This window comes from Danio rerio, chromosome 20 (genome assembly GCF_049306965.1).
Source record: "Danio rerio strain Tuebingen ecotype United States chromosome 20, GRCz12tu, whole genome shotgun sequence".
In the NCBI taxonomy this organism is placed as follows: domain Eukaryota; kingdom Metazoa; phylum Chordata; class Actinopteri; order Cypriniformes; family Danionidae; genus Danio; species Danio rerio.
The window spans coordinates 4,405,001-4,416,209 of NC_133195.1; the positions used below are offsets into that span (position 1 = coordinate 4,405,001).

An 11,209-nucleotide genomic window follows, 5' to 3' on the forward strand; every position below is an offset into this window, starting at 1 on the left:
AGCGAGTCCTGGCAGGAGATCAGCTCCGAGGAAGATCCCATCCTCAAAATCCAGCAGTGCAAAGGAAATGACGGTGAGTGAGATCCTGAGATGAGATCACACCACCGAATTCAGTCTATATCAGTCCAGCCACTTGCCTAAAATTTTCACAATAAGTCAAACTGCTGTTGACATCTTTTGAAGAGAAATGCGCCAGGATTAGTTTCCATCCATCTATTTTTATGCGCATTTTGAAATATCGGCTGAAATGCTTAATAGATATGTGCGTTCATTGCATTTCAGCTTTGTTTTTTGGATGCGAAAGTAATTTGTTATTTAAGAAAGACGGCCCACATCTTCTACTGCCTCAAATCTAAGGGTGTCACGATCCTCCAAATCCTCGATTCGATTACATTTTCGATTCTAAAGGCACGATTTGATTCGATTTTCGATTATGAATAATGAATTAATTAATGACCAATTAATTATTTGTATCCTACTGTTTAAACTACCTGACCTGCATGGTCTTTGTTTTACCCATAAACAAATCATACAGTAAATGAATAAAGGCAAGATACACACATAATTATCACCTGTCAATCACTTTTTTCTGCGGGACTCGTGAATAGGCAGTGATCTGTGTCCTTATAATGGCATCGGTAAAAAAAGACGCACAACCAACAGGAACCAGCCAACAGTATCTGAGGTGTTCGCTAAAATGACTAAGTGTAATTGAGGGAAAGATTGAAGCAGTCCTCTGACTGCCTGGACCTGCTGTCTCGAGCGCATGGCTGTGTGTGCGTCTGTGTCTGTGTGGTCACGTGATGTGCATTTTCAGAGGTAGAGAGGAAGGAGGGCTGCTCAGAAATGCTACACGCCCCTGTGGATGTCAAATCGTTGTCGTTCTAAAATGCCATTTAAAAACAAAGACAGTGTAAACAGGGCCTGAGTGTGTACTTTTCGCGAGCGGATTTGCAACGGGGGCGGGCGGAGGATCGCGATGCCGGTGTTGTCTATCGGACGAACTGTACATAATACGTACATAGAAGAGCTTGCAAAACTGTTTTTTTTGTCGACAACATGAACGTTGTCAACATAACTCACTGGAAATCCAAAATGCTTCCACACCGGCGACTTCATTGAAAGAGGAGAGGGTTTAAGCTCTGTCGACGGGTCTCCTGCGTCTGCAGTTTAACAAGCACTTCAACAAGCCGGTTTTTTCCCGCTTGGCAAGACAAGCTGACGTGACATGGGGGCGTGGCAGCATCGACGATTCTATTTTTTGATTCGATAATCGAAATTGAGCATAAATTTCGATCGACTTCGATTAAAAATTGAAATCGTGACACCCCTACTAAAATCCTATTTTTTTATTAGCCAGTTAGCTTGGTAGAGTGGTAGGTAAAGGAAATAAGGCCATGGACATTTATTAAGCATGAATCTGGCAAATTGGTTTGCAAGAGAAAACACTTTAAATGTCACTTCACATCAGGTCCTGCATCAGACGAGATGGAGATGCTGTATCTCCATCTGAAGGAGGCCAGTTTGTCTCCCACTGGAGCCCTGCAGCCCTTCACCAAACGCGACTTCAGATCCTCCTTCATCAGACGCTGCAAAGATGAGAACATTAATGACAAACTGCACTTGATCAGAGCTCTAAACAGCACTTTAAAGGTGAGCAATATGTGCCTGCTTAAACATTGGAAGCTTCTAGTTTGCTAGTTTTGCTCTAAATGAAACTCAATCATTATGTAATCTAGAAATTGCTTAGATTGTTTACACTGAAGTAGAAACTGGTGTTTGTTTTCTGTTTAGCCGGTTTAAGTTTTCACTTTTCACCAGAACGGTTTCTACCCTCAGGCAACCTGTCTCATGAACTATTGATGATAATTGTGGAACAAACAATACTATCTATGCTAATATACAGTTGAAGTCAGAATTATTAGCCCTCCGTTATTTTTTTCCCCTCAATTTCTGTTTGACGAAGATTTTTTTCAGCACATTTCTTAACAACAGATTTAATAACTCATCTCTAATAACTAATTTCTTTTATCTTTGCCATGATGACAGTAAATATTTGACTAGATATTTTTCAAGATGCTAGTATTCCCCTGCTGAAAAATCCAGCTTAAACCAGCCTATATGGTTGGCTGGTTTTAGCTGGTCAACCAGCCTGGTTTTTGAGGGGTTTTAAACACTTCCAGGCTGGTTTCCAGCCATTTCCAGCCTGGTCTTAGCTGGACAGGCTGGAAAGTGACCAGCTAAAACCATCTAAAACCAGCTTGACCATCCTGGTTTAAGCTGGATATAGCTGGTTTTGGCTGGGCTCCCAGCCTGGCTAGGCTGATCAAGCTAGTTTTAGCTGGTCATCTCTCAGCCTGACCAGCTAAAACCAGGCTGGAAATGGCTGGAAACCAGCCTGGAAGTGGCCAAAACCCCTCTAAATCCATCCTAGGCAGGTTTAAGCTCGATTTTTTTTAGCAGGGTCAGCTTAAAGTGAGATTTAAAGGGCCATGTTTCAGCCACTGTTGCCAACTATTTTCAACGAAAAGGTGCTAAGCTCTGCCCGAAAAGTTGCTAAAAGTCACTAGATTACATCATACTTTAATTTGCATATCAATGACGTCATCACGTTCTATTATTTCTGTTTGTTTAACAGCCTATATTTAATAAAGAGGTATTTATATTTGCACTATGCTTTATGTTTGCATGTCAATTCAACTAAATTAATTGCTGTTTGAATACAGTATATTAATAGATGTGTAGTGAATTTGCAGTAGTCTCTCAGATGTAATAAACTCAAGACAAGTTCTGAAACTCACACTTAAAATATCTGTGACTGTGAACAAGATAATAATAAACGATTTAATTTAATTGGAAAAAAAAAAGAAGAAGCAGATCGGTTTGACTGTACAATCTCAAAAATAGCATTTATCCGCCGATAACGATATATCGTGCATCCCATCATTTATTTACCCTCCATCTGTTCCAAAGCTGCTTTATTTTGTCTGTTGGACACAAAGGAAGAATGTTCTGGGAAAAATAACCATTGACTTCTGTAGTATTTTTATTTCTACTATAGATATGAATGGCTGCTTTATTCCAACACCCTTCAGTTCATCTCCTTTCGTGTTTAACAGAAGAAAGAAAATCATATTTTTTTTTAGACCAAATGGTGAAAATGTTCATTTGTGGGTGAACTGTCCCTTGAAGTCAGTCTTTCTTTCTTTCAAAAAAAAAAGTGCTTGATCATCTCTTATTGCTTCATAGGTGTATATTTCAAAACAGCTTTGGGTTTTCTGTAGGTTTATAGTGCATTTGCTAAATGTTTCCGAACACTGAAATCTATATGAGGTTAAATGTGGAACTACAATGTGTCTCATGAAAGCATTCCTTATACTTTAGTACAGTGGTTCTCAAAGTGGGGGTCGGGACCCCCCGAGGGGTCGCGGGGCAATGAAGGGGGGTTGCCTGGTGATTTCCAAAAATCTATTTTTATTAAACCATAAGAATTTACATATTTTATCCATAACTATACTGACAATAAAAATAGTCGTTTATAGTTACTATATACTATATAGTTACTATAGTAGCTTATAGTTACTAGTTCTATTGGATTGCGACCCCTGGGGTAATTACATTATATTAAAGGCAGCAATAGCGTCAGATGCATTTTGATTTTATAACATCAGGTTATACTTTCTGGCACATTTAAAGCACTGACACAAATTTAATTGGTGCGTCTGCGTCATTGCATGCAAGGTTTCTGTATTTATAACCACCTCCGAGGATATTGGGGGTCGCGAGTCACTGGCATTGTTATTTTGGGGGTCGCGGGCTGAAAAGTTTGGGAACCCCTGCTTTAGTACAACTGGTCCATTTAGTTAATAATGATCATACAATGACGACTGTCAGTGGTCAAACATTAAGAGATATTTGACTTCCTGTGCCTCAGTATGAAGAGAAGCCAAGTTCACTCCCTCACATTATTAATATATTTTATGTGCTATGTGTGTGTGGTCGTAGAGCGATGTTATTAATGCTTTCTATGTGTGAAGTGTAGGAAGTGTTTGATTGGACAAGACGCTCCAATCTCATTGTGACTCATCAGGGTTTTAGGTCCTTATTCTCAGAAAGACGAGCTGTACGAATGCATGTGGGTCAAAGATCCATCAGATGTCCTATTTTGGTGTCCGACTAGAAAAGCAGACAATCGCTGAAGTTTTTTTATTTTTATAAAATAGTTTTAGTGTGTGTAGATATAAATATATACTGTACATATGACGCAAAAAATGCCAGATATGCTGTTACCCACAGTGTTTATCATTTTATATCTTATTTCATTGTTTTTAAACTAAGTCATGTACTTCAGAGAACTGTGTGTGTGAATGTATTTGTGTGTGTGTTTGCTTACAAAGCGATTTCTGGCTGCGGGCCTTCTTATCTGCTCTCACTTCTGCAGATTTATAGGCCCTCCAGAAACTTGCGTTCTGTGAATGAACGTCGCCTTGTGGTTCCATGAATGCTTTCCCGAATGCTCATGCTCAATCTGCCCAGTTGGTGGAATGAACTCCCTAACTGCATCAGAACGGCAGAGTCACTCGCTGTCTTTAAAAAGCGACTAAAAACTCAACTATTTAGTCTCCACTTTCCCTTACTAATCTGCAACTACCTCTCTGACTCCATAACTAACTACAAAAAAATAAAAAAATTACTAATGCTTTCCTTCTTAGACTTTACACACCTGAAACTTGCCTACAGCACTTATTCATTGTTGCTCTTATAGTTGTGTAAGTTGCTTCCTTGTCCTCATTTGTAAGTCGCTTTGGATAAAAGCGTCTGCTAAATGACTAAATGTAAATGTAAAAGAAATAGCAGTATAATACTTTTGATAATATACAGTTGAAGTCAGAATTATTAGCCCCCCTGAATATTTTATTAATGGAGAGAATATTTTTTCAGCACATTTCTAAACATTTTAGTTTTAATAACTCATTTATAATAACTGATTTATTTTATCTTTGCCATGTTGACAGTAAAAAATATTTGACTAGATATTTTTCAAGACACTTCTATACAGCTTAAAGTGACATTTAAAGTCTTAACTGGGTTAATTAGGTTAACTAGGCAGGTTAGGGTAATTAGGCAAGTTAACGTATAACGATGGTTTGTTCTGTACACTATTGGAAAAAAATAAAGCTTAAAGGGCCAAATAATTTTGACCTTAAAATGGATTTAAAAAATTAAAAACTGGTTTTATTGTTGCAACAATTAAACAAATAAGACTTTCTCCAGAAGAAAAAATACTATCAGGCATACTGTGAAAATTTCCTTGCTCTAAACATCATTTGGGAAATATTTAAAAAAGGAAAAAAGGCTAATAATTCTGACTTCCAACTGTATATTGATATGCAACTCTCTGGAATACTTGATTCTGATTGGTCAATCATAACATTTAAGAATAGAAATACTACATACTTATTCGGTGTGTACATGTGCATGTGTTTTAAACAACAGCAACAAAAAAGATAAAAGGAAAATATGAAGAAAAACTATTAAAACAGGCAACCAGTAAAATGTTGAGTTTTTCTGAATTTTTATTATTTTTTTGTATTGTTTCCGTGTTCAGCTGATGACTTCATTGTTTTTGAACAACACAGTATCAGTGCTTTCACTTTAAAAGTGTTAAAGCAATATTTGGTGGAACAAGATCCTGATTTTTCAGTCACAAAACATAAAACAAGTTTTTCTAACCAGCTGTCATATAAAAAAAAAACACTAAATATTTTAAACGGCAAAGAAATGATATTAGACTTTTTATTGCATAAAACACAAACACTTACATAAGAAATGTGATTATCAAGTCCAGTCAGTACAGTCAAACGCAGCTGAATACTGATGTACATGTGATTTTTCAGGGTTTTTTATTTTTGATAAATTTGTAACAATTTCAAAAACTCTTTTCACGTTGTCATTATGGGATATTGTGTGCAGAATTTAGAAGAAATAAATGAGTTTAATCCGTTTTGTAATAAGGCTGTAACATAAACATGAGTGGAAAAAGTGAAGAGCTACCAATACTTTCCAGATGCACTGTAGATTGTAAAGTGTGCAAAGAAAATCTTCTGGTTTCTAGTTTAATTTCTAGTCTTGTGTTCTAGACAAGCAAAGCATAATGTCTTTTTCTTAAAGAAAACAATATGTGAAAATTGAGTTTTCCCCTAAAACAAGCCAGGTAAGCAAAATAATGGTATGTCAACAGGAAAAACAAGATTATCTTGCTTATTTTAAGGGAAAACCTGTTTAATTTTGCAATATTATTTCTTAAAACAAGACAATTTTGCTTGCTTGTCTAAAAAATGCTGCTTTATTTAAGATATTTTTTAATATTTGGCCTAGAAACAATGCAAAAAAATTTTGCATTGTAAAAAGAAATTGACTAAACTTGCTGTACAGCTTCTTTGAATTGATTCAACTTTTAACCCAAGTACTCCACTTGACTCTATTTAAGTTGAGTCAACTAAAAAAAAGCTCTGCTGTAAGCTGCCTTATAATTTAAAGTTGAGTTAACTTTTTGGTTTTAAATGCATGAACAACTTAGAACCACTTAGAACTTAGAACTATCCCTTTAAACCTGAGTGTGTTTTTTTTCTCCAAAATGTGTTTGATCACCTTATGTTGCTTCACAACCATACATGTCAAAATACAAAAAAAATATATACATGGTGCAAGCTACAATTTTTATTTCCAGCAAGTCTACAGACACTAGATGGCAGCATTGATGAACCAAAACCATGCTTGGCTTAAACCAGGGGTCAGCAACCCCCGGCTCTAGAGCCGCATGCGGCTCTTTAGCTCTGCCCTTTTGGCTCCCTGGAGCTTTTTCAAAAATGTTCAAAAAGATGGGGAAGGTTAGTATATATTTTTGTTTTAATATGATTTCTATAGGAGGACACACACTTTTAACGTTTTCAAATGCTGTAAAAGTGTGTAGAATTAATATTTAATTTCAACATTTCTGTCAACGAAGATTTGCGTCATAGCCTGCGACACAGGTTTCCATCAGCAGGGCGGGATGCCAGGCAGGTGGCTATTGTAAACAAACCGGGAGATATTAAAGCATGGAAAACCGTTCACAGATGGTGACTACATGAAGGAGTCTCATCATCATATTAGAACACCTATTTGCAGACTTCAAAACCAAAATAAAACAAAAATTAAAGATATACCTCTCTCCGCTAAGACAGTGAAGGAAAGGGCTATTAAAATGGCAGGTAACATCACAGATCAGCAAACCAAGGACATTAATTCAGTGCCAGCATACTCAATTGCCTGTGATGTGACCGATATTCAATGCGCTTTTATGCAGGTATGTGAACTCTGATGGGCCGAAAGAAGAAATGATCAAATTAATACCACTGAAAGACCAGAGGCTGTGCTGAAGTGTTTAAATGACAACAAAATAAACACCAACCACCTGATTTCAGTGGCTATTGAATCATGAAGGCTCATTATGTATTTGTAGCCAACTTAGTCATTTTTATAGTAGGCTAAAATAGCTACTATAGATACATACAGCATGTGTTTCCTTCATTATAAGGCTTATATAAGGCTTTACATTTTTTGCGGCTCTAGACATATTTGTTTTTTGTTTGTTTTGGTCCAATATGTCTCTTTCAACATTTTGGGTTGCCGACCCCTGGCTTAAACTAACCAGCATGTGATTCTCTCTGTCTCTGTATGTGTGTTCGTGTGGGGTTTCAGGCTAAGGAGGCCGATCTGCAGGCCATCGAGCAGGTTTTGAGTGAACCATCTCTAAACGGATCTAAATACAGACAGTGGCGAGACGCGAATGTGCTCCTGCTGCAGGAGATCGGAGAGAAACACAAGAGCGATGTGGAGAAACCGATGGTTCAGACTCGACCGCAGCGCCAGTCGCTGTACGGCCCCAACACTGCTGTCCCTGCTGCACGCGTTTACACAGAGACCAGCCTGTGAAGACCACAAGACCGTTACACACTCAAACAAACACTCCTCAACACTGGAGATACACATCGAGGAACTGAAGTAAAACGATGGTTGGTCAGTTTTCTCTAAATTTCAGAGCCAAACTCCTCTCTTTGATTATTTGGGATCGTTTTAAACTTATTTATTTGCTTGTTCACATCATTTATTGTCTTGATAAGATGTGTTTGTAATGCTTTACCAGTTAAACCGTTGTTTTAAATAGGATTTTGGACTTTTTTGGGGTTGAAAATTGTAAATATGATAACTTGTGGAACATTAGTGACTTTAAAACATGTCACGGTAATATTTCTACATCATTTTCACCCTCATACAGTATGTATTTAAAGTCCCTGTGTTCTTGTATGAAATCTACGCTCCGTTTTCTCAACTTTTCCCCTAAAATCTTTTTAGGAGTTTAAAATTGACCTGTTTTTAACGTGGTCTTTGTTTTTTTAAATGTACATATTTTAGGATTTTACAAATACCTGTACAGACAAGTGTGTTAAGTATTGTACATTTTTGTTTAAATGTCTGTGATTCAACTGTATAGATGTTTACTCTTTGGATTATTCATTCATGGTGAAAGTGTGCGAAAGGAAATAAAAATGCCTGTTTTTTTTTTGGTTCTTTCAAAATGTGAAAGAAATCTCACTATTTAATAGGTTTATTACCTGCTTATTAACTGTATATTAGTACTTATAAAGTAGATCTTATTCTACAGGGTGGGCCATTTATATGGATACACCTTAATAAAATGGGAATGGTTGGTGATAATAATGTTCTGTTTGTGGCACATTAGTATATGTGAGGGGCAAACTTTTCAAGATGGGTGGTGACCATGGTGGCCATTTTAAAGTCGGCCATCTTGGATCCAACTTTTGTTTTTTCAATAGGAAGAGGTTCATTTGACGCATCAAGCTTATTGGGAATTTCACAAGAAAAACAATGGTGTGCTTGGCCCCCCTGCACCCAAATTATCAAAATATTAATATATTTGTGGCTGGTGGCTCTGGTAATTGTGATAAAATCTGTTAGTTCCTACATGTGGTTGTTTTTGTGAGAAAACTGACTTCATAAGTTTATTTAACGCCAGCTTGACAGCCCTTTCCTAAAGATCATTGTTGAGAGGAATGAAGGCAATTCTGAGAAAAGAGAATGATTTGTTTATCTGTGAGAAGAGTCCGCTTTCACTTTCTTAACCCAATTTGACATGTGAGAACTAAATATAGAGATTTCTGCGAAAGGGAGAGAAAAAAAAAGAAGTCTCAAAACGTAAACAATGCAGTATCTCTGGCATGACAAAGTAAAAACATGAGACAAAAAAACAATGCATAGAGACTCATAGAAAAGAAGAAAATAACTATATTGTTATTATCTTTCCATGTGATATTACCGGTACACCTTCCTAGTACCGGGTTGGACCACCTTTTGCCTTGAGAACTGCTATAATCCTTCATGGCGTAGATTCAACAAGGTACTGAAAATATTCCTCGGAGATGATAGCATCACAGAGTTGCTGCATATTTATCAGCTGCACATCCATGATGTGAATCTTCCTTTCCACCACATCCCAAAGGTGCTCTATTGGATTGAGGTCTGGTGACTGTGGAGGCCATTTGAGTAAGTAAACTCATTATCATGTTAAATAAACTGGTGTACCTATTAAAGTGGCCGGTGGGTGTCAGTTAAACAATATTTTAGATAAATGCTCATTCACAAAAGGACTGAAGAGATTACACAGCTGAAAATAAGAAGAATGCTTAACATAATATAGACTAAAATTTGATTTATTTTGATTAATGAAAATTGCATATAAAATGAATTTTAATACCATAAATAAAGCTAGAAAATATTCATAAAAGGCTTTAAAAAAGACTTACTTGAATGAACAATATTGTAACGCCACGCCAGCAGAGGGAGCCCTCATCCAACTACTGACTTAGCTCCGCTCCCTCTGCAGTCACTTCCTGTTTGTGCTGTATTTCAGCAAGAGCTCAGGCCATGCTTCCTTGCCAAGTATTGCCAGTTTACCTGCATTACCAAGCGTTACTCCAGGTGACTTTCATGACTGTTTTACTGTGTATGATCCTGCCTACCTTGATCAAGTACGTTATCTGTTTTTGCCCTCTTGCCCTTTTCTGCTCACTGTTGCCTTGAACTTTTGCCTGCCTTTTCACCACATCCTCTGAATTTGCCCCTGTGTATCTTGATCTGTTTTGGACTGATCATTGCACTGATCCTCTGCTTGAATTACTACTATGTCTCCAGGAATTGCCCGTTTGTTGTTTGGTTTGGACTGCTTACATGTTGCCAACTCTTTCTGCTTGTTTACCCATTGATGTCTCTGTCTAATCCCATAAATAAACTTCTGCATATGGATTCTAACACAGTCTCAAACTCCCAATTACAAATATGAATAAACATTTAGCTTAAAACATAAAGAACAGCTATGTATAGTTGTTCAGTGTTACGCTCATCACCTGTTTGAAATATAACATTAACAAGAACAAATAACGCCCTGCTGAAAAATCCAGCTTAAACCAGCCTAGGCTGGTTGGCTGGTTTTAGCTGGTTGACCAGCCTGGTTTTAGAAGGGTTTTGGCCATAAGAATGATTTCCAGACTAGTCTTAGCTGGTCAGGCTGGAAAATGACCAGCTAAATCCATCTAAAACCAGCTTGACCAGCCTGGTTTAAGCTGGACATAGCTGGTTTAGGCTGGGCTCCCAGCCTGGCTAAGCTGGTCAAGCTGGTTTTAGTTGGTCATCTCCCAGCCTGACCAGCTAAGACCAGGCTGGAAATGGCAGGAAACCAGCCTGAAATGGCCAAAACCCCTCTAAAACCAGCCTGGTCGACCAGCTGAAACCAGCCAACCGGCCTAGGCTGGTTTAAGCTGTTTTTTCTCAGCAGGGAGGTTTTATTTTTCTGCAGATGTTTGAGATATAGCATTTGAAATATTGACATACAACAATAAAACCCAAAATGAATCTGGTAATAAATTGTCTTAGATCAGTGGTTCTCAAACTGTGGTACGTGTACCACTAGTGGTACGCAGGCTTCCTTCTAGTGGTACACGGAGAAATGAAATATGTCAAGTACATGATAAACACATTTCAAAATTTATTAAAAATGATGTATATAATATGCCATATATGACATATAGCCTATATTTCTGAGGTAATCTGCCACTTTTTTTAACTGTGCAGATATGTAGCTGCTTTACTG

At 37.4% G+C, this 11,209-nt stretch overlaps 1 protein-coding gene across 3 annotated transcripts in view; it reads left to right on the plus strand.

The window, feature by feature from the left end:
* The window catches only part of ipcef1 (interaction protein for cytohesin exchange factors 1), a 35,850-nt gene extending 25,479 nt beyond the window's left edge, over window positions 1–10,371 (plus strand). For 2 of the 3 annotated variants that reach the window (XM_073933234.1, XM_073933235.1), the window contains 3 exons: window positions 1–73; window positions 1,472–1,653; window positions 7,744–10,371. The exon at window positions 1–73 is cut by the window's left edge and continues 99 nt beyond it. In XM_073933234.1, the coding sequence (XP_073789335.1) occupies window positions 1–73; window positions 1,472–1,653; window positions 7,744–7,977 (489 nt within the window). In that variant the 3' untranslated portion in view covers window positions 7,978–10,371. The remainder of the gene's footprint in view (window positions 74–1,471; window positions 1,654–7,743) is intronic. The other variant, NM_001076758.1, reaches the window with a different exon arrangement.
* The last annotated feature ends 838 nt before the right edge of the window (window positions 10,372–11,209 follow it).